The sequence below is a fragment of the Pristiophorus japonicus genome, unplaced genomic scaffold (assembly GCF_044704955.1).
Source record: "Pristiophorus japonicus isolate sPriJap1 unplaced genomic scaffold, sPriJap1.hap1 HAP1_SCAFFOLD_118, whole genome shotgun sequence".
In the NCBI taxonomy this organism is placed as follows: Eukaryota; Metazoa; Chordata; class Chondrichthyes; family Pristiophoridae; genus Pristiophorus; species Pristiophorus japonicus.
Window position 1 is genome coordinate 698982 of NW_027250842.1, and position 23380 is coordinate 722361.

Genomic DNA, 23380 nt, shown 5'->3' on the forward strand with positions numbered 1-23380 from the left:
TTTCGCTCCCGGGGCTGGGGGGGCGGCGGTGGGGGTGGGGTGAGGAGGAAAAAGGGGAGTGGTGTCGATCCCTGGCCCTAAGTATCTCAAATCCTGTTTATTAAAGGGGCAGGCGAGCTGACAATCCCACTTTGCTATTCCAACCTGCAGGTGAAGACCAAGGGCAGGACCAGAGGGAACGAGAGCACAGGCGGCGATCACGGCAGCTCCCAACGCAGCAGCTCGCGCGGAGCCGGCAGCGACGTAGGTATCGCGCGGGATCGCTGTTCGTAAAATGCGAAACCAACTTGTGATGCCCACCCCCCCAGAGCGACGTATATTTCATTTTTACATTGCAGTTCCAGATGAACGTCACCCCCTTGTTATACACACATTTGTGTTGTGGCCCGTCCACTTTCCTTTTTAAGCACACTGCTCAGCTGTTTCCTGTTGGGTGGGGGGTTTGCGATTGGGCTGGCGTGGTATACGTAGGTCCTGGGGTCAGTCAGAGCTCAATCGCTGCGTAACGGCAAAATTAGCAGGTTTCCGTGCGTTTGTAAATTTCGGGCTGCGGGTCAAAAAGAAGAACGGGCCGTTGTCTCTTTTTTTTGTTTTCGTGACTCCCTTCACACTCTGCCGTGTGATGCACGCCCTCAAAGCGTAGAGTTGGCGCCCCATCGATCTACCGTGAGGAACCCAGGTTTCGGTCGGTCACGTTTCCAGGGATTGAGAGGGGGTAAAGTCGTCCATAGCTTCGCCCCTCCCTGTCTCTGCAACCTCCAGCCTTCAACCTCTTCCCCCCCTCCCCCGCCCCAGAGTACTGCGTCCCTCGGGTCTCGTGTGCATCTTCCCTTCCCTCCAGCACTGCACCCCTCTGAGCTCTGCGCTCCTCCAATTCTGGCCTCTTGTCCATCCCCCACTCCCCTTGTTTCCAAACCCTCTATGGCACTCCCCAATCCCCACCCCCTCCCTATCTCTGTAACCTCCTTGAGCCCTTCAACCCACGAATATATCTGCGATCCACCAAGCTTGGCCTCTTGCCCAATTGGCGGCCGTGCCTTCAGCTGCCTGGGCCATAAGCCTTGTAATTTCCTCTCCGCGCCTCTCTCCTCCTTTTAAGATGCTCCTTAAAACTTACCTCTTTGACCAAGTTCTTGGTCGCCTGTCCTAATATCTCCTTGCGTTGCTCGTTGTTGAATTCACGAGGTTAAAGGTGCTATATAAATGCCGGTTGTCTGGAGTGTTGCTAACGACTGATAGAGCGTTGATAAAGGCAGCTTATGAATCTGACTCTGGCTTTCGTCCTCAGTGATTTAGTTGCGAACCCGTGGGGTTCAGGGAATCACATGCAGGCCTGACCATAGCTGTGTTTGCGATGATTCCAATCACGCAGCCTCTTCTGAACATTTTCTCTTGACTTATCTTCTTCTGTAGGTCTCTGTGCATTCAAGTTTGGGAACAGGATACTGTGTAAGTATTTGCCATTAAACTCCACGGCACTTGTCGCTGGCCATATCCGAAATTCTCGAGGCTGGTTTAACGTCTCATCCGAAGAGACGATCCTTCCGACAGTGCAGCGCTCCCTCAGTACTGCCCCTCCGACAGTGCAGCACTCCCTCAGTACTGCCCCTCCGACAGTGCGGCGCTCCCTCAGTACTGCCCCTCCGACAGTGCGGCGCTCCCTCAGTACTGCCCCTCCGACAGTGCGTCGCTCCCTCAGTACTGCCCCTCCGACAGTGCGGCACTCCCTCAGTACTGCCCCTCCCACAGTGCGGCACTCCCTCAGTACTGCCCCTCCGACAGTGCGGCTCTCCCTCAGTACTGCCCCTCCGACAGTGCGGCGCTCCCTCAGTACTGCCCCTCCGACAGTGCGGCGCTCCCTCAGTACTGTCCCTCCGACAGTGCTGCGCTCCCTCAGTACTGCCCCTCCGACAGTGCGGCGCTCCCTCAGTACTGCCCCTCCGACAGTGCGGCGCTCCCTCAGTACTGCCCTTCCTGACAGTGCAGCGCTCCCTCAGTACTGCCCCTCCGACAGTGCGGCCCTCCCTCAGTACTGCCGCTCCGACAGTGCGGCGCTCTCTCAGTACTGCCCCTCCGACAGTGCGGCACTCCCTCAGTACTGCCGCTCCGACAGCACGGCCCTCCCTCAGTGCTGCCCCTTCGACAGTGCGGCACTCCCTCAGTACTGCCCCTCCGACAGTGCGGCGCTCCCTCGGCACCGCCCCTCCAACAGTGCGGCGCTCCCTCGGCACCGGCGCTCCCTCAGCACCGCCCCTCCGACAGTGCGGTACTCCCTCAGTACTGCCCCTCTGACAGTGCAGCGTTCCATCAGTACTGCCCCTCCGACAGTGCGGCACTCCCTCAGTACTGCCCCTCCGACAGCGCGGCGCTCCCTCAGTAACCGGGAGTGTGAGCCTAGATTACGGGCTGTAGTCGCTGGAGTGCGTGGGGCCCCAATCCACGACTTTCTGACTCCAAGGGGAGAGTGAGTGAGAGCGACTGAGGCGAGGCGACCCTTTCTAACTTTTTGCGGATCCCCCCAGTGAAATGCTGGTGACACTCACTTTTGCTCCTGTGTTTTGTTTGGTTTTGCAGTGCGATATTGATAGTGACGCAGATGACAAGGTAAGGGATTTAATCATGCCCCTTCCCTCGCCTCCGCAGCTGTTTCAGCGGCGTGGCTGTTGCTTGTAGACTTTCTGAACTTGTGCACAGAAGTGCTGGGTGGAAATGGGAGCGAGTGTGTGACCCCCCCACCCCTCCCGTCCCCGCCCCGACAGGTCTCTGTCGAATTGTGAACCAGGCATTTTGAAGCCCCTCCCATCAGACTTTTAGACGGTTAAGGGGTGGTTCATCATCATCATAAGCAGTCCTTCGGAATCAAGGAAGACTTGCTTCCTCTCTTAAAATGAGTCCTTAGGTGGCTGAACAGTCCAATACGAGAACCACAGTCCCTGTCACAGGTAGGACAGACAGACGTTGAGGGAAGGGGAGGGTGGGACTGGTTTGCCGCACGCTCCTTCCGCTTGGTTTCTGCACGCTCTCGGCGACGAGACTCGAGGTGCTCAGCGCCCTCCCGGATGCACTTCCTCCACTGAGGGGCGGACTGGTCTTTGGGCCCAGGGACTCCCAGGTGTCAGTGGGGATGTTGCACTTTATATCAGGGAGGGCTTTGAGGGTGGTCCCTGTAACGTTTCCTCTGCCCACCTTGGGATCGTTTGCCCGTGAAGGAGTTCCGAGTAGAGCGCTTGCTTTGGGAGTCTCGTGTCTGGGAGACATGTGGACAATGTGGCCCTGCCCAGCGGAGCTGGTCGAGTGCGGTCAGTGCTTCGATGCTGGGGATGTTGGGCCTGGTCGAGGACACTAACGTTGGTGCGTCTGTCCTCCCAGACGATCCAATTGAGGTGTGAAAGATGTTTTTTTTAATTATTCGCTCACTGGATGTAGCCGTCGCTGGCCAGGCCAGTATTTATTGCCCATAACGAATTGCCCTTCAACAAGTGAGTGGCTTGCTAGGCCATCTCAGAGAACAATTAAGAGTCAACCACATTGCTGTGGGTCTGGAGTCGCCTATAGATAGGCCAGATGTCCGATTTCCTTCCCGAAAGGGACATTCGTGAATCAGATGGGTTTTTCCCGACAATCCTGTAGTTTCATGGGCACCATTACTGAATGAGCTGTTCCACATTTATTTAATTGAATTTAAATTCCCCCAGCTGATGTGGGGGATGAGAACTCGCGTCTCCGGATCAATAGTCCGGGGTTCTGGATTACTAGTTCAGTAACAGAACCACTACACTGCCGTTAACCTAAGATTCAAGGAGTTGATAGGGTAGATTGTGAGTAACTATTCCCTCAGGTGGGCACAGACTTAAAATTAGAGCCAGGGATGTTGTCAGGAAGCACTTCTTCATAGAATCATAGAAATTTACAGCCGGCCGACCAAGAGCTACCCAGCCTAATCCCACTTTCCAGCTCTGGGTCCGTAGCCCTGTAGGTTACGGCACTTCAAGTGTACATCCAAGTACTTTTTAAATGTGGTGAGGGTTTCTGCCTCTAGCACCCTTTCAGGCCGTGAGTTCTGCCCCAGACCCCCACCACCCTCTGGGTGAAGACATTTCCCCTCAAATCCCCTCTAAACCTCCCCCCAATTACTTTAAATCTGTGCCCCCTGGTTGTTGACCCCTCTGCTAAGGGAGACAGGTCCTTCCTATCCACTCTATCCAAGCCCCTCATAATTGTATACACCTCCCCTCAGCCTCCTCTGATCCAAAGAAAACAACCCCAGCCTATCCAATCTTTCCTCATCGCTAAAATTCTCCAGTCCAGGCAACATCCTGGTAAATCTCCTCTGCACCCTCTCCAGTGCAGTCACATCTTTCCTGTAATGTGGTGACCAGAACTGCACGCAGTACTCCAGCTGTGGCCTAACCAGTGTTTTATACAGTTCAAGCATAACCTCCCTGCTCTTGTATTCCATGCCTCGGCTAATAAAGGCAAGTATCCCGTGTGCCTTCTTAACCACCTGATCTACCTGGCCTGCTACCTTCAGGGATCTGTGGACCTGCACTCCAAGATCCCTCTGTTCCTCTACACTTCCCAGTGTCCTACCATTTAATGTGTATTCCCTCGCCTTGTTAGCCCTCCCCAAATGCATTCCCTCACACTTCTCCCGATTGAATTTCATTTGCCACTGTTCCGCCCACCTGACCAGTCCATCGATAGCTTCCTGCAGTCCGCAGCTTCAAACAAAGGGTCGTGCAGACCTGCACCTGTCACTCCCAAAAGAGCATGAATGCTGGGAGACACTTGGAGTTTTCAAGATTGAGACCGGCAGATTTTTGCTGGGTATGGCGGGATATGGAGCTAAGCTGGGTAAATGGGATTGAACTACAGACCAGCGACGATCTGATTGAATGGCGGAACAGTACTCGAGGGGCTGAATACCCCCCCTCCTCTTGGTATTTATCAGGGGTGGGTGGGGACAGCAGCAGCAATGACTAGGAGTGAGCCTGTGGGCTGGTGTCTCCCCACGGTGTGCACGCTGCACTCCTCGTGTTGGGTCTCGGAATAGTCCGTTCGGGAATTGCCGGAAAGCTGGGGAGAGAAGGGCAGCCAAGCAGGAGGGAGAGCGGGTAAAAACTTGGCTTCATTTCATTATCTATCTCTCTGTCTCTCCCTCCCTCTCTCTCTCTCTCTCCGCAGCCCGCCCGTCCTCCCCGTCGCTCGCCCGCCCGCCCTCTCCGTCACTCGCTCCTGCGCCGCTGCTGTTGCCGGTCAGTCCTGTGGTGTATTCTGGGAGTGGCACCTTTGGCAGTGGCCAACGCTTCCTTCCGTGGCCGTGCCTCCCCTCCAGCCCTCCCACCTCCCCCCTCCACACTTCGGTTCTTCCACACAGACCAGTCAAAATCGCCAATAAAGTGCCCTCTTATTTTGTCTCCTCAGCCCATCGGTGACGAGCCCGTGCGTTGCCCCAAGCTGGTGTTCTCCTCCACCCAGCAACACGTGCTTCAGACCGTGTGGCAAAGGATTTCATTCGTGAGTTTACAAAGTGTCGCAATTCACCGCGTACCTCTCCCTACGCCCCACTCCTCTGATACAACCCCGTTAAACTCCTGCCACAGCTCGGTCGGGTGGTGTGTGATATTTTCAGTATATAGAATTAAAGGTACCGGGAGTGAGTTACAGGCTGGAATCTAATCGAGGGGTTCGGGGGGGGTTTATATATAGAATAACAGATACCCGGGAGTGAGTTACAGGCTGGAATCTAATCGAGGGGTTCGGGGGGGTTTATATATAGAATAACAGATACCCGGGAGTGAGTTACAGGCTGGAATCTAATCGAGGGGTTCGGGGGGGTTTATATATAGAATAACAGATACCCGGGAGTGAGTTACAGGCTGGAATCTAATCGAGGGGTTCAGGGGGGTTTATATATAGAATAACAGATACCCGGGAGTGAGTTACAGGCTGGAATCTAATCGAGGGGTTCGGGGGGTTTATATATAGAATAACAGATACCCGGGAGTGAGTTACAGGCTGGAATCTAATCGAGGGGTTCAGGGGTTTATATATAGAATAACAGATACCCGGGAGTGAGTTACAGGCTGGAATCTAATCGAGGAGTTCTGGGGGGTTTATATGTAGAATAACAGATACCCGGGAGTGAGTTACAGGTTGGAATCTAATCGAGGGGTTCGGGGGGGTTTATATATAGAATAACAGATACCCGGGAGTGAGTTACAGGCTGGAATCTAATCGAGGGGTTCGGGGGGGGTTTATATATATATATAGAATAACAGATACCCGGGAGTGAGTTACAGGCTGGAATCTAATTGAGGGGTTCGGGGGGTTTATATATAGAATAACGGATACCTGGGAGTGAGTTACAGGCTGGAATCTAATCGAGGGGTTCGGGGGGGTTATATATAGAATAACAGATACCTGGGAGTAAATTACAGGCTGGAATCTAATCGAGGGGTTCGGGGGGTTTATATATCGACTAACAGATACCCAGGAGTAAGTTACAGGCTGGAATCTAATCGAGGGGTTCGAGGGGTTTATATATAGAATAACAGATACCCGGGAGTGAGTTACAGGCTGGAATCTAATCGAGGGGTTCAGGTGATTTATATATCAACTAACAGATACCCGGGAGTGAGTTACAGGCTGGAATCTAATCGAGGGGTTCGGGGGGTTTATATATAGAATAACAGATTCCCGGGAGTGAGTTACAGGCTGGAATCTAATCGAGGGGTTCGCGGGGTTTATATATAGAATAACAGATACCCGGGAGTGAGTTACAGGCTGGAATCTAATCGAGGGGTTCGGGGGGTTTATATATAGAATAACAGATACCCGGGAGTGAGTTACAGGCTGGAATCTAACCGAAGGGTTCGGGGGGTTTATATATAGAATAACAGATACCCAGAGTGAGTTACAGGCTGGAATCTAATCGAGGGGTTCGGGGGGTATATATATAGAATAACAGATACCCGGGAGTGAGTTACAGGCTGGAATCTAACCGAAGGGTTCGGGGGGTTATATATAGAATAACAGATACCCAGAGTGAGTTACAGGCTGGAATCTAATCGAGGGGTTCGGAGGGTATATATATAGAATAACAGATACCCGGGAGTGAGTTACAGGCTGGAATCTAATCGAGGGGTTCGGGGGGTTTATATATAGAATAACAGATACCCGGGAGTGAGTTACAGGCTGGAATCTAACCGAAGGGTTCGGGGGGTTTATATATAGAATAACAGATACCCAGAGTGAGTTACAGGCTGGAATCTAATCGAGGGGTTCAGGGGGGTTTATATATAGAATAACAGATACCCGGGAGTGAGTTACAGGCTGGGATCTAATCGAGGGGTTCAGGGGGGTTTATATATAGAATAACAGATACCCGGGAGTGAGTTACAGGCTGGAATCTAATCGAGGGGTTCGGGGGGATTTATATATGTTAAACCAGGGTGATAAATAAAACTCTCATTCACAGGCTGCCACAGACGATGGACTCTCAAACCTCGTCACCGCAGCTACCAAGATGGGTAAGTGTTTCATCGTCTTCCTTGTTAAAAGGTCCTTTCTCTGAAGTGCCTACCCTAGTTTGGCCTGAACAGTTCCTCCCCGGCCCATTTACCTGTGAGGCTTATGATGACAGTGCAGTACTCCCTCAGTACCTCCCCTCCGACTGTGCAGTGCTCCCTCGCTACTGCCCCTCCAACAGTGCGGTGCTCCCTCAGTACCGCCCCTCCGACAGTGCGGCACTCCCTCAGTACCGCCCCTCCGACGGTTCATTGCTCCCCAATAACTTGTGAATGAAAGAGCGCTGTACCATCGGAGGTGCCATCTTTCGTAATGAAACGTTAAACCGAGGGCCTCATCCGCCCCCATAGCAGTATTGGAAGAAGAGTTCTCCCCGGTGTTGTGGGGCCAATATTTATTCCTCAACCAACATCATTTTTAAAGAAAAAACATGTGTTCTGGTCATTTGTCACATTATGTTTGTGGGAGCTTGCAGAGCGCAAAATGGCAACACTTAGAAACATAGAAAATAGGTGCAGGAGTCGGCCATTCGGCCCTTCGAGCCTGCACCGCCATTCAATCAGTTCATGGCTGAACATGCAACTTCAGTACCCCATTCCTGCTTTCTCTCCATACCCCTTGATCCCTCGAGTAGTAAGGACTTCATCTAACTCCCTTTTGAATATATTTAGTGAATTGGCCTCAACTACTTTCTGCGGTAGAGAATTCCACAGGTTCACCACTCTCTGGGTGAAGAAGTTTCTCCTCATCTCGGTCCTAAATGGCACTTAGAAATCATCTTAGGCGGACCCTCGTATTGAGGATGACCTGCTTCCTCGCCAGAAAAGGATGAGTTCACGGGTGTTTCAATGAAGGACCTAATATTCCAGGGCCCGAACTATATCCTGAAGGGTGGGAGATGCCTGTGGGTGGATTTTTTTAACGCGGGGTGACCGTTGCACACCAGCCACCACACGGGGCTTGACAGAGCGGGGTCTTGGGTCCAGTGGGCAAGGGTTAACCAGGGGCGACCGGAGACCAGCTCTGCTGCACGGACCTAGTGCGCTCACGTATCGCTCAGTGTGGGCTGGGCCCAGTGCTGCCCCTGGGGCCCTTGCCTCTTCTGGGCCCAAACTCACGCCTCTCCCGGGCCCCGATCACGTCTCTCCATGATCTCTCGCCGCTCCTTCGCCCCGACCTCGCCGCTCCCGGGGCCTACCCACTGCCCCTTTTATGGCCCCGACCTGCCGCTGGTGTTCTCACACAGGTCAGGGCCTCTACGCTTAGAAAAATACTTTGTTGACCGCTGAAGCTCTCTGGGCCGCCCTGAGGTGAAGTGCACCATACAAATGTAAGTCCTTTTGTTTTGGTCTGTTGCCTGTTAATCGTGTGTCCCGCTTTCCCCCCCCCACTTTTTGCAGCCTCGGACTTGAACGGAGCGGTGACTCCGAAGGGCGAAGCCATAATCTCCGGGCTGGAGAGGAGCCAGGAGCGGAACCAAGAGTCGGACAAGGACCCCCTGCTAGTGCCTTCCCCACCCAAGGAACCCGCTGCCCCATCGGCCGCCAATCCTGGCCAGCCCCCGGCCTTCTCGCAGGCTCAGGCCGAATCCTCGGCCAGCGCCCGCAACCGCACCCCGGCTGCTGCTGCTCCTCCTCCTCACCACCATCACCACCATCACCACCACCACCACACGCAGCAGCAACGGCACCCCCCCACGCCGGCTCGGGTCACCCCCCAGCCCAAGCCGCAGACCCCGGTGCAGCCTCAGCACCAGACCCAGCCCAAAGTCCAGCCCTTCACCCAGCACCAGCTGGTGTACAGCAGCCTGGTCCCCGGCAGCAGGTGAGTCCCAACTGTGGGGGTGGGGAGAGGGGAGAGGGCAGAAGGTCATGGGGGCGGGAGGGAGGGAGTAAACAGGCGGGCGAATCACCTCTCTCCTCCCTCCTCTCCCTCCCTCCTCTCCCTCCCTCCTCTCCCTCCCTCCACTTCCTCCCTCCTCTCTCCTCCCTCCTCTCCCTCCCTCCCTCCTCTCCCTCCCTCCACTTCCTCCCTCCTCTCTCCTCCCTCCTCTCCCTCCCTCCCTCCTCTCCCTCCCTCCACTTCCTCCCTCCTCTCCCATCCTCCCTCCTCTCTCTCTCTCCCTCCCTCCTCTCCCTCCCTCCTCTCCCTCCCTCCTCTCCCTCCCTCCTCTCCCTCCCTCCCTCCTCTCCCTCCCTCCACTTCCTCCCTCCTCTCCCATCCTCCCTCCTCTCTCTCTCTCCCTCCCTCCTCTCCCTCCCTCCTCTCCCTCCCTCCTCTACCTCCCTCCTCTCCCTCCCTCCACTTCCTCCCTCCTCTCTCCTCCCTCCTCTCTCCTCCCTCCTCTCCCTCCCTCCTCTCCCTCCCTCCCTCCACTTCCTCCCTCCTCTCCCATCCTCCCTCCTCTCTCTCTCTCCCTCCCTCCTCTCCCTCCCTCCTCTACCTCCCTCCTCTCCCTCCCTCCACTTCCTCCCTCCACTTCCTCCCTCCTCTCCCATCCTCCCTCCTCTCCCTCCCTCCTCTTCCTCCCTCCCTCCTCTCCCTCCCTCCTCTCTCTCCCTCCTCTCCATTCTCTCCCTCCTCTCCTTCCCTCCTCTCCCTTCTCTCCCTCCCTCCTCTCCCATCCTCCCTCCTCTCTCTCCCTCCCCTCCCTCCCTCCTCTCCCTCTCTCCCTCCTCTCTCTCCCTCCTCTCTCTCCCTCCTCTCTCTCCCCCTCCTCTCTCTCCCTCCTCTCTCTCCCTCCCTCCTCTCCGTCCCTCCACTTCCTCCCTCCTCTCCCATCCTCCCTCCCTCCTCTCCCTCCCTCCTCTCCCTCCCTCCTCTCTCTCCCTCCCTCCTCTCCCTTCTCTCCCTCCCTCCTCTCCCATCCTCCCTCCTCTCCCATCCTCCCTCCTCTCTCTCCCTCCTCTCCCTCCCTCCTCTCCCTCTCTCCCTCCTCTCTCTCCCTCCTCTCTCTCCCTCCCTCCTCTCCGTCCCTCCACTTCCTCCCTCCTCTCCCATCCTCCCTCCCTCCTCTCCCTCCCTCCTCTCCCTCCCTCCTCTCTCTCCCTCCCTCCTCTCCCTCCCTCCCTCCTCTCCCTCCCTCCACTTCCTCCCTCCTCTCCCATCCTCCCTCCTCTCTCTCTCTCCCTCCCTCCTCTCCCTCCCTCCTCTCCCTCTCTCCCTCCTCTTTCTCCCTCCTCTCTCTCCCTCCTCTCTCTCCCTTCCTCCCCTCCCTCCTCTCCCTCCCACCCTCCCCTCCCTCCTCTCCCTCCCCTCTCTCTCTCTCTCACCCTCCCCCCCATCTCTCTCTCACCCCCCCCCCATCTCTCTCTCTCTCTCTCTCTCTCTCCCCCTGCCCGCCCCCCGCGCTCTCTCGCTGCTCCCCCCTCCCCCACACAGTAGGGTCGCCAAGCCTGACAGGTTGCCCCTACGCGGCGAACGGTGGGACCAGAGCCAAGACCCTCACTCCATGGAGAAAGGAGGGAAAAATGGACTTGGCGCCGATTGAGATGGGGGCGGGGGAGTCTTTCGTACCGACATTGACTGATTTGAGCGGTTGGGGGGGAGAGGGGTGAGTGGCGGAACGATGGGTCGGAGAGGGGAGCGGGTGAGGTTTAGGGCCCAACGGGTGGTGGGGGGAGGGGGGGGCGGGTGCGGTAGAAAGGGTTTGCGGCGTTGTGTGGTTTGAACTTTAACCTGTCTTGGCATTCCTTGACCTCTGCCCTCTCTCTTGACCCCCATCTCCCCTTTATCTCCCAACAGCAGGAGCAGCACCCCGTCAAAGACTGTGGCCCCCGCCTCGCAGCTCGCTCACCGGGCCTCCACACCGTCGTCTCTCTCGCTGACCTTGACCGGCCACGGCTTTGCCCCGGCCCTGCGGCCCTCCTCCCACCCGCACCACCCCGGCCTGCCGCCCCCTCCCCCGCTGACGTCGGCCATGCTGCAGGTGGCGGGGCACCCCTCGACGGCCGCTGTGGCGGCAGCTGCTGCAGCGTTCTCAGGTGAGGCCCTTCTCCCGCCTCTCGGCAGGCGTGTCGGTCAGAGCACCGTCCCACACACTGCAGTGAGCTTATACGCCCCAGCGAAGGAGCGGCGAGAGACTGCAGAGAGACATGATCGGGGGGCCCGAGGCGAGGCGCGAGTTCAGGGGCAGCAAGGGGCCCCAGCCCACACACACTGTGCGGTGTGTTGTGTGAGCGCGCACTGGGTCCGTGCAGCAGAGCTGGTCTCCGGTCGTCCTGGTTAACCCTTGCCCACTGGACCAAGACCTCGCTCTGTCAAGCCCCGTGTGGTGGCTGGTGTGCAACGGGTCACCCCCACGTTACAACAATCCACCCCCAGGCATCGCCCACCCTTCAGGATGTAGTTCAGGATCTGGAATATTAGGTCCTTCACCTGTGAACTCATCCCTTTTTGGCGTGGAAGCAAATCCTCGTTTCGAGGGAACGTCTGTGATGATATGCCCCAGTTAATCTGTTATGTTCTCCCCGGGGTGGGGGGGGGGGGAGCATTGGTTAAGGGGGAAATGTCGCCCCCTTTTTTGCTGTGCTTCCAATAGCGTCCGAGCAGGGCAGATGGCGGGGGGGGGGGGTGGGGTGAGGGTCTCCCTCGGATTCCACGTCTCATCTGGGGAGCGGGCACCTCCGACGGTGCGGCGCTCCCTCTTCGTCTCAGGCCTTGTGGGGGGGCTTGAGTCCCAGTGTGTGTGGGTGCTGGAAATCCAGGACCCTCTGACCCTTTTGGAGAGCGCCGAGCTGACGTGCCGAACTGGACCATAATCTGCTTGTTCTGTCTCGCGGGGCGGGTCCTGTTGCGGGCGCCAATCATCAAAGTTAACGTTTGCGATATACTCGTAGGACAACACCAACAAACAAGCTGGCACAACTTGGTTCTAAACTGTCATCATGTGACTTTGCCACATGCTCCTTTTATTGTATTTACATCAATAGTTGCTTTGCCACAGTGGTCCACTAGGTGGAGGAGGACGTCCAGAAATCCCATCCTCGTCGCCAATGTGATATCGAAACATGGAAAATAGGAGCAGTAGTAGGCCATTCGGCCCTTCAAGTCTGCACCGTCAATCATTTTTATCATGGCTGATCCTCTATCTCAACACCATATTCCCGCTTTTTTCCCGCACCCCTTAATGTGTCTAGAAATCTATTGATCTCCCTCTTAAATATATTCAGTGACTTGGCCTCCACAGCCTTCTGTGGTAGAGAATTCCACAGGTTCACCACCCTCTGAGTGAAAACGTTTCTCCTCATCTCGGTCCGAAATTTCCTACCCTGTATCCTGACCTTTCAATGAGATCCTCTCTCATTCTAGTGAATACAGGCCCCGTCGACCCAATCTCTCCTCATAAGACAGTCCTGCCATCCCAGGAATCAGTCTGGTGAACCTTCGCTGCACTCCCTCTATGGCAAGTGTATCCTTCCTTAGGTAAGGAGACCAAAACTGCGCACAATACCCCAGGTGTGGTCTCACCAAGGCCCTGTATAACTGTAGTAAGACATCCTTGCTCCTGTACTCAAATCCTCTTGCAATGAAGGCCAACATACCATTTGCCTTCCTAACTGCTTGTTTGCTTTCAATGGCTGGTGTACAAGGACCCTCTGTACATCGACACTTCCCAAGCCATCACCTTTTAAATAATACTTTGTCCGTATGTTTTTCCGACCAAAGTGGATAACTTCACATTTATCCACTTTACACTGCATCTGCCATGTGTTTGCCCACTTACTCAACCGATCTAAATCGCCTTGTAGCATCTTTGCATCCTCCTCACAACTCTCAATTCCACCTAGTTTTGTGTCGGCAAACTTGGAAATATTACATTTGGTTCCCTCATCCAAATCATTTATAGATATATATATATATATATATATTCTTATGACATCACTAACAAACAAAATACACAAGACTTCGCCACATGACCCTTTGTATTTACATCAGTAGTTGCATTGCCACAGTGGTCCACTAGGGGGGGGGGCTCTGTTACACCATTGAGCCAATCAAAAGGTCCGCCTGAGGCGGCGGCGAGAAGCACGTGTATTGTTAACCTCTCTTCCTCTCTCTCCCCTCCCTCCAGAGCAAGAGATGATCCGCCAGGAGCTGAACTCGCGGTACCTGAGCTCCCAGGGCACGGAGCGGAGCCCGGCACTGGGGCCGCCACCCTTCCAGTTCCACCAGCACAGCCACCAGCACCAGCACACCCACCAGCACACCCACCAGCACTTTGCGCCGTACCCGGCCATCCCTCAGGCCGCCGGCTTGGTCCCCGCCCCGGCACCGTCCATGGTGCATGCCCCCGGCCGAAACGTGAGGATGAGTAGAAAGCGCGGCTCGTGTTTGGTGCGGGTATGCGGTCGGAGGGGGGGGGTTGTGGGGCGGGGGGGGGGGAGGCAAGGGCGACGCAACAAAACGGCCGACTGCCGTACCCGGTTGCGCGGCCCATGTCTGGGCTCTTCGGCCACGGGAGCCTTCGCGGCACGAGATTCGTTCCCTCTTCCGGCTCGGCCTTCTCCGCAGCGGTGCGGTTTCCGGTGGGGGGGGGGGGGGGGCTCGCTGAGTATTGGTCAGGAGTGGGGAGCCCTGTTTAATTCCCACTCCCCCGCCCCCAAATCCAGGGGCGTTGAAGGTCCTGGTAACCCCTCCGACAGCCCGTTCGGGATCAGTGAGCTCCGCGCAGTAGCGGCGATCGAATTCTGAGGCTTTGCCACGCGTTGGGAACAGTTGCACTGTTTTCTTTCACGGTTAAAGTGGGCGACGTCCCCGGTTTATTCCTTCTCCACCTGCTGCCCCCCGCTCCCCCCGCCCCCCCAAAGCCACATGAATAGACCCCCGTGTCGTTGGCGCCTGGCCGTACAGATTGGACGTCTCTCGCAGGCCCCGGGGAGCAGACTCTCGTCGCCCAGGGCAACAAACAGCAGTCCTCGTCGCCCAAAGCGCGACCGAGTGCCTCTGCCCTCTCCCCATGCCAACTCCCCCCCCTCCCCCCCCCGTTTCAGCTGTGGCACTTAGCTGGGCACTGCTCAGGAAAGTGGCAACGGGCCCGGTCCCCCGCCAGCATCCACTGGTTGGACGAGCTTTCCCACAGCTGCGTAACGCTCCTCTTACCCCTCCCCCCCCCAGTCCTCCAATAGCGCAAGGGTGGCGGTTATTTCAGGAGGCATAAGGATGTAATTAGTGGGGTACCGCAAGGCTTGGTGCTTGGGCCTCAGCTCTTTACAAATCCGTGACATAGACGAGGGAACCGAGTGCAAATGTATCTGGGTTTGGTGACGATACAAAGCCTGGTGAGAAAACAAGCTGTGCTGGGGGACACAAAGAGGCTGCAGGGGATCTAGACAGGTTCCATGAGTGGGCAAGCGGGTGGCAGGTAGGGTATAATGTGGGGAAATGGGACATTATCCATTTTGGTCGGCAAGCAAAAAAAATGTTTTTTTTTAAAAGGAGGTACTAGTAAAGTCAGTGCGATTTGGTGGTACTTGTACACGAATTACAGAATGTTAGCCTGCAGGTACAGCAAGCACTTCGGAAAGCAAGTGGTACGTTCGGCTTTATTGCAAAAGGGCTGGAGTATAAGAGAAAGGAAGTCTTGCTACAATTGTACAGGGCCTTGGAGAGACCACGCCTGGCGTCCTGCGCACTGTTGGGGTCTCACTTACCCAAGGAAGGGTACACTTGCCTTGGGGGCGGTACAACCAAGGTTCACCAGACTGATTCCTGGGATGAGGGGGCTGCCCTACGACGAGAGATCGAGCAGGTTGGGCCGATACTCTGGAGTTTCGAAGAATGAGAGGTGATCCCATTGAAACGTGTAAGATTCTGAGGGGAATTGACAGGGTAGATGCAGGGAGGATGTTTCCCCCCGGGCTGGGGAGTCTAGAACCGGGGGTCACACAGTCTCGGGATGAGGGCTCGGCCATTTCGAACTGCGATGGGGCGAAATGTCTTCGCTCGGAGGGTGGTATATCTCTGGAATTCTCTGTGGCTGCTCAGTCGTTGCGTATATTCAAGAGGGAGATCGCTGGATTTTTGGACTGTAAGGGGATCACGGTGATCTGGAGATCGGGCAGGAAAGTGGCGTTGAGGTCGAAGGTCGGCTGCGATCTTATTGAATGGCGGAGCAGGCTCGAGGGGCCGCACGGCCTGCTCCTGCTTCTTGTGGTCTCAATCTGGGATCGTCCGGCTCTGCGTGGGCTCTGCCTCTCACCGGGGAAAGCCACACCACAGCTGAACGGAGGACCACACGAGGTCCGTGAAATCATTCGGAGACCAGACGACTGTGCAATGTGTTTTATTTTTAAACAGAAAATAAATGCGGGTTGGTTCGGGTGTTTCAAAGCTCGTCGCATCCCGCTTGATTGTTTTTTTTTCCTTCTGGATCTACTGACTCGCACACTAATGTTTCCCTCCTGTCCTTCACCCCTCCAGTATTTCCAGGCCTACCACGCTCCAGTTTCTGGGATCCCCTCTGTGCTGCCCCCTGCTGGTCCTTTCAGTTCCCTACAGGGTGCCTTCCAACCCAAGGTACTGTTGCTCTCTCGCTCGCTCTCGCTCTCTCTCTCTTAACAGGTGAAAGGTCATTCAAGCTCGGCTCCCCTCCAGCCCCCGCACCCTCCCCTCACACAGCGGGCGCCGACACAACCAAGGAGGCTTCCTAATTTAATCTCAGTGTTGCTGGTTGTTTGTGATACCCCCCCCCCCCCCCCCATCACAATCTCACTGCGCTCGATGTAACTCGGGGCTTCCACGCTTCCCGAAACCGCGGGACTTGGTGCGAGCCACGTGGTGTCTTTTCCCCCCCCCCCCCCCCCCCGTCTGTCTTTCCGATACAGTTATCTCAGTTGGTAGCTGCGTCAGAAATACAGGAACGGGAGGAGACTGTCATTCCGCCGTTCAACAGGATTGTCGGCTGCTCTGTACGTTAGGAAATCTCTCGAGCCTGTTCCCGCCGTTCAGTCACATCGTGTCTCACCTGTACACCGGAACAGGGGGAGGCCATTCAGCCCCTCGAGCCTGTTCCCGCCGTTCAGTCACATCGTGGCTCACCTGTACACGGGAACAGGGGGAGGCCATTCAGCCCCTCGAACCTGTTCCCGCCGTTCAGTCACATCGTGGCTCACCTGTACACGGGAACAGGGGGAGGCCATTCAGCCCCTCGAGCCTGTTCCCGCCGTTCAGTCACATCGTGTCTCACCTGTACACGGGAACAGGAGGAGGAGGCCATTCAGCCCCTCGAGCCTGTTCCCGCCGTTCAGTCACATCGTGTCTCACCTGTACACGGGAACAGGAGGAGGAGGCCATTCAGCCCCTCGAGCCTGTTCCCGCCGTTCAGTCACATCGTGTCTCACCTGTACACGGGAACAGGGGGAGGCCATTCAGCCTCTCGAGCCTGTTCCCACCGTTCGATGAGATGGTGGCTGATCTGTATCCTAACTCCATCCACCTGCCTTGGCTCCATAGCCCGTAACAAAAACCTAGCCCTCTCGGATCTAAAATTATTGTTTGAGTTAGCAGCTACTGCTTTTTACGGGAGAGCGTTCCACACTTCTTTGCGTGAAGAAGTGTTACCCAACCGTGATTTTAAGGTCACGTCCTCGTGTCCGAGACTCCCCCCCCCCCCCCCCTCCACCAGGGGAAATAATTTCTCCCTACCCTATCGATTGCTTTTGGAAAATCCTAACGATAAATCACCCCTTCACCGTCAATATTTCAAGGAACACGCGCCTGGTTTATGTAATCTCTCCTCCCCACGCTCTGATTCCCCGCCCCCACTACTCCCTCCCCACTGTGCCTTTTATACCTTGTCCTGCTTAACTGCAATTGGTCTGGGTGAGCCCACACAACCCTCCCCCTTAAAATTGTTTCTCTGCTTGGCAGCAGCTCTCTAATCCGGCTTAGAGGAAAAACTTGCATTTCTATAGCGCCTTTCACGACCTCCGGGCATCCCGAAGCGCTTTGCAGCCAATTAAGTACTTTTGGAGTGCAGTCACTGTTGTAATGTGTGACTCGCCAGCTCCCACACACAGCAATGATTGGATCATTTGTTTTTTTTTGTGATGTTGGATAAATCTCGGCCCCCCGCCCCGCCCCCCCCCCCCAAGACACTGCCGAGAACTCCCCTCTGCTGTTGTTGAAAATACTGGCCGTGTGATCTTCACATCCGCCTGAGGGGGCCAACGGGGTCCTCGGTTTATCGCCCATTCCTAAAGACAGCACGGCACTCCCTCAGTACTGCCCCTCCGACAGTGCGGCACTCCCTCAGTACTGCCCCTCCGACAGCGCGGCACTCCCTCAGTACTGCCCCTCCGATAGTGCAGCACTCCCTCGTCACTGCCGTTCCGACAGTGCCGCGCTCCCTCAGTACTGCCCCTCCCATAGTGCAGCACTCCCTCGTCACTGCCGTTCCGACAGTGCAGATACTAATAGTGTTGCCCAATAGCAACCATCTCCTTTCGCCCTGCTCCCACTCGACCCTCACCTCTCGACAACATGCGAGGAGATCGAGAACTTTGTTTCCGAAATTGTCCCCTCCGATTTCTTAACTGCGCTCGAGCAATGCCAGAGGATATCTACTGGTAAAAGTGCCCCCTCTGATCTCCCGACTCAGTTCGAGCAGTGCCCCGGGAGATGCGTACAAATGTACGAACAGTGACAGACATTGTCCATGGAGCCTGTCCCACACAATCCCGATACCTTGTGTATCACAACATATACACTCCACCCCGTCCGAAACCATGCGTTCTCCTGGGAACGGCAAAACAATCCGGAAAAAATCCAAACAATTTGGGGGAGGGCGGGAAATCTGGGAAATTCCTCTCCAACCCATCTAGGTGATCGAAAGTAGCCCAGGAGATCACTCTGGCCTTGAATTCTCTGCAGCACCCACCTTCTGTAAGAGGTGATTGTCGCCGCAGCCAGCAACCGGTTCAGCTCTCGCTCTAAGGAATTCAGCGAGTCTGCGTCCACCGCATGAAAGGGCAGCTTGCTCCAGAGGTCGTCTCTTCTCTGGGCAAAAGACCCACCTCCTGACATCTAAACTAGATCTAGCCTTATACAACTTAAATTTGTGGCCCCTGGTCCTTCCCAACCTGTTTAATTGGAGCAAGCTGGAACACAATCTATGCCGTTCATTAACTTAGAAACCTCAATCAGATCCCCCCTCCCTCTCCAAAGTCTACGCTTCCCAAGTGTAGAGTCCCAACTCTCTTCGCCTATCTTGATAACTCTGATGCTTTGGGCTGGGAATTAGTCTCGTGGCCCTCCCCTGCACCCTTTCCAGGGCCGCGGTGTCGCCCACCATGTGAGGAGACCAAAACTGGACACAGTGTTCCAAGCGAAGCCTGATTAAGCTCTTGGACAAGGACAAAACAGTCTGCCTCGTCTTGTACTGAGGTGTCCTATGGATACATCCCAACACCCTATTTGCTCTAGCTATCACTACACAGCATTGATCGTGTACATTTATGGATGTATGCACTACAATGCCCACGTCTCCTTCTATCTCCACCTGCTTTACCTGAAGGGTGTATGAATGGTTGAGCATTTGCCCTGCCCACGCGCATGACACTGCACTTATCCAAGTGATGCATTCTTTAACGGTCATGAGACCAATCTCTCAATACATTTAAGATCCGCCTGAATCAGACGTGCATCGTCCACCGTCCTAACACTCGCGCAGATCTTTATCATCTGCAGATCCACCAGTAAAAGTGCCCCCCAGCTCTCTCGTGACTTAATTTGGGCAATGCCAGAGGATATCGACCAGTAAAAGTGCCCCCACTGATCTCCCGACTGCGGGAGGTAAAAGTGCCCTTTTCCCCAACCCCCCACCCCCCAGCCACTGATCTCCTGACTCGCTCGAGCAATGCCACAGGAGGTGTATCAGTAAAAGTGCCCCTCCCCCACTGATCTCCTGACTCGCTCGAGCAATGCCACGGGAGGTGTATCAGTAAAAGTGCCCCTCCCCCACTGATCTCGTGACTCGCTCGAGCAATGCCACGGGAGGTGTATCAGTAAAAGTGCCCCTCCCCCACTGATCTCCTGACTCGCTCGAGCAATGCCACGGGAGGTGTATCAGTAAAAGTGCCCCTCCCCCACTGATCTCCTGACTCGCTCGAGCAATGCCACGGGAGGTGTATCAGTAAAAGTGCCCCTCCCCCACTGATCTCGTGACTCGCTCGAGCAATGCCACGGGAGGTGTATCAGTAAAAGTGCCCCTCCCCCACTGATCTCGTGACTCGCTCGAGCAATGCCACGGGAGGTGTATCAGTAAAAGTGCCCCTCCCCCACTGATCTCCTGACTCGCTCGAGCAATGCCACGGGAGGTGTATCAGTAAAAGTGCCCCTCCCCCACTGATCTCCTGACTCGCTCGAGCAATGCCACGGGAGGTGTATCAGTAAAAGTGCCCCTCCCCCACTGATCTCCTGACTCGCTCGAGCAATGCCACGGGAGGTGTATCAGTAAAAGTGCCCCTCCCCCACTGATCTCCTGACTCGCTCGAGCAATGCCACGGGAGGTGTATCAGTAAAAGTGCCCCTCCCCCACTGATCTCCTGACTCGCTCGAGCAATGCCACGGGAGGTGTATCAGTAAAAGTGCGCAGTCCCTGTACTTCCTGTCACGCTCGGTCGATGGCGCTCCCTGTTGTCCGGAAGCGGCGCGTGCTCCCGCGAGCAGCCCCACGTGATGTGTGCGCTCCCCCCCCCCCCCCACCCCACGCATTGGCCGTCAGTGGGCCGACTGTACCCCCAGGTGGCGCTGCGAGCCCCGCGAACGTTGCTCGCTGCACTCGGGAATGAGCTGTACTCCGCGTCTGTCCAGACGCTAATCCCTTTTGTCTTTCTTGGGTTGCAGGCCCCCAATCCAGAGCTGGCTTCCAGATCGGGGGCGGTACCTCACGCCCTGCTCCAGAAGGACCCCAGGGTAAGCACGCACTCGGTTACAACTTAACGAACCCGCGGCATTATCGCCTGAAGGGAGCCATCTCGACAGAGAATAGAAAGTACTAACTTGCATTCAGGACGTTCCAACGCGCTTCTCAGCCAATGAAGCTGTTTTGAAACGTAGCCACCGATGTAGTGTAGGGGAACGCGGCAGCCATTTTGCACACAGCAAGCTCCCACAAACAGCAATGTGATCATGAGGTTTTGCGATGTTGGTTAAGGGATAAATATTGGTTCCTGGACACTGAGGAGAACTCTCCTTTGCTCTTCCAATAGAGTTGTGGGATTTTACGTCCACCTGATGGGGCCCTCAGTTTGACGTCTCATCGGAAAGACCGTATCTCTGACAGTGGGGCGCTCCCTCAGTACTGTCCCTCCGACAGTGCGGCGCTCCCTCAGCACTGCCCCCCGACAGTGCGGCGCTCCCTCAGCACTGCCCCCCGACAGTGCGGCACTCCCTCAGCACTGCCCCTCCGACAGTGCGGCGCTCCCTCAGCACTGCCCCTCCGACAGTGCGGCGCTCCCTCAGCACTGCCCCTCCGACAGTGCGGCGCTCCCTCAGCACTGCCCCTCCGACAGTGCGGCGCTCCCTCAGTACTGCCCCTCCGACAGTGCGGCGCTCTCTCAGTACTGCCCCTCCGACAGTGCGGCGCTCCTTCAGCACTGCCCCTCCGACAGTGCGGCGCTCCCTCAGCACTGCCCCTCCGACAGTGCGGCGCTCCCTCAGCACTGCCCCTCCGACAGTGCGGCGTTCCCTCAGTACCGCCCCTCTGACAGTGCGGTGCTCCCTCAGCACTGCCCCTCCGACAGTGTGGCGCTCCCTCAGTACTGCCCCTCCGACAGTGCAGCGCTCCCTCAGTATTGCCCCTCTGATAGTGCGGCGCTCCCTCAATACTGTCCCTCCGACAGTGCGATGCTCCCTCAGTACAGCCCCTCCGACAGTGCGGCGCTCGCTCAGTATTGCCCCTCCGACAATGCGGCGCTCCCTCAGTACTGCACCTCCGACATCGCAGTGCGGCGCTCCCTCAGCACTGCCCCTCCGACAGTGCGGCGCTCCCTCAGCACTGCCCCTCCGACAGTACGGCACTTCCTCAGCACTGCCCCTCCGACAGTGCGGCGCTCCCTCAGTACTGCCCCTCCGACAGTGCGGCGCTCCCTCAGCACTGCCCCCCGACAGTACGGCGCTCCCTCAGCACTGCCCCTCCGACAGTGCGGCGCTCCCTCAGCACTGCCCCTCCGACAGTGCGGCGCTCCCTCAGCACTGCCCCTCCGACAGTGCGGCGCTCCCTCAGCACTGCCCCTCCGACAGTGCGGCGCTCCTTCAGCACTGCCCCTCCGACAGTGCGGCGCTCCCTCAGCACTGCCCCTCCGACAGTGCGGCGCTACCTCAGCACTGCCCCTCCGACAGTGCGGCGCTCCCTCAGCACTGCCCCTCCGACAGTGCGGCGCTCTCTCAGTACTGCACCTCCGACATCGCAGTGCGGCGCTCCCTCAGCACCGCCCCTCCGACAGTGCGGCGCTCCCTCAGCACTGCCCCTCCGACAGTGCGGCGCTCTCTCAGTACTGCCCCTCCGACAGTGCGGCGCTCCCTCACTACTGCCCCTCTGACAGTGCGGCACTCCCTCAGTACTGCCCCTCCGACAGTGCGGCGCTCCCTCAGTACCGCCCCTCTGACAGTGCGGTGCTCCCTCAGCACTGCCCCTCCGACAGTGCGGCGCTCCCTCAGTACTGCCCCTCCGACAGTGCAGCGCTCCCTCAGTATTGCCCCTCCGATAGTGCGGCGCTCCCTCAATACTGTCCCTCCGACAGTGCGATGCTCCCTCAGTACAGCCCCTCCGACAGTGCGGCGCTCCCTCAGTATTGCCCCTCCGACAATGCGGCGCTCCCTCAGTACTGCACCTCCGACATCGCAGTGCGGCGCTCCCTCAGCACCGCCCCTCCGACAGTGCGGCGCTCCCTCAGCACTGCCCCTCCGACAGGGCGGCGCTCCCTCAGCACTGCCCCTCCGACAGGGCGGCACTCCCTCAGCACTGCCCCTCCGACAGGACATCGCTCCCTCAGCACTGCCCCTCCGACAGGACGGCGCTCCCTCAGCACTGCCCCTCCGACAGTGCGGCGCTCCCTCAGTACTGCCCCTCCGACAGTGCGGCACTCCCTCAGTATTGCCCCTCCGACAGTGCGACGCTCCCTCAGTACTGCCCCTCCGACAGTGCGGCACTCCCCCAGTATTGCCCCTCCGACAGTGCGGCACTCCCTCAGTATTTCCCCTCCGACAGTGCGGCACTCCCTCAGTACTGCCCCTCCGACAGTGCGGCACTCCCTCAGTACTGCCCCTCCAACCATGCGGCGCTCCCTCAGTATTGCCCCTCCGACAATGCGGCGCTCCCTCAGTATTGCCCCTCCGACAATGCGGCGCTCCCTCAGTACTGCCCCTCCGACAGCGCAGTGCGGCGCTCCCTCAGTACTGCCCCTCCGACAGCACGGCGCACCCTCCTCAGTACTGTGAAGTGTTGGCCTGGATTATGGGAGGCATGAGACTCTGGAGTGCTTGGGGCTTGAACCCACAACCTCTTGACTGAGAGGAGACGAACTGAACGAAATGGACTGAGCACCGATGGATTTAACATCCCTTTGACCCGGATTAAATGTCATTGATTGATGACTGTCAGCAGTACGACTGTCCAACATGTCCCATCGGAGACTCAATGTATACAGATTCTCCTAACCCCCACTGACCAGTACAAGGGGCTACAGTTAATTCAGTTGACAAAACTGGTCGGCACCTCGTCCCCTGCTCGTCTAACCCCTCGTCGACGACTTCCCAGTTTGTTTGTTCACTCTCCTACTCAAATTCTCCTTAAGTAGCTGCTCTCCAGCATCACCACCCTGAAACGCCCCTCACCGTATCCGCTGGC

General features: G+C 56.8%; 1 protein-coding gene across 6 annotated transcripts in view; it reads left to right on the forward strand.

The window, feature by feature from the left end:
• Window positions 1-23380, forward strand: part of LOC139242033 (autism susceptibility gene 2 protein-like) — a 162013-nt gene that overhangs the window by 105568 nt on the left and 33065 nt on the right. For 4 of the 6 annotated variants that reach the window (XM_070870167.1, XM_070870164.1, XM_070870168.1 and 1 more), the window contains 10 exons: window positions 151-243; window positions 1414-1449; window positions 2575-2604; window positions 5425-5517; window positions 7481-7532; window positions 8931-9354; window positions 11275-11513; window positions 13604-13833; window positions 15952-16047; window positions 20377-20445. In XM_070870167.1, coding sequence (XP_070726268.1) covers window positions 151-243; window positions 1414-1449; window positions 2575-2604; window positions 5425-5517; window positions 7481-7532; window positions 8931-9354; window positions 11275-11513; window positions 13604-13833; window positions 15952-16047; window positions 20377-20445 — 1362 coding nt within the window. The remainder of the gene's footprint in view (window positions 1-150; window positions 244-1413; window positions 1450-2574; window positions 2605-5424; window positions 5518-7480; window positions 7533-8930; window positions 9355-11274; window positions 11514-13603; window positions 13834-15951; window positions 16048-20376; window positions 20446-23380) is intronic. The other 2 variants (XM_070870166.1, XM_070870163.1) reach the window with 2 other exon arrangements.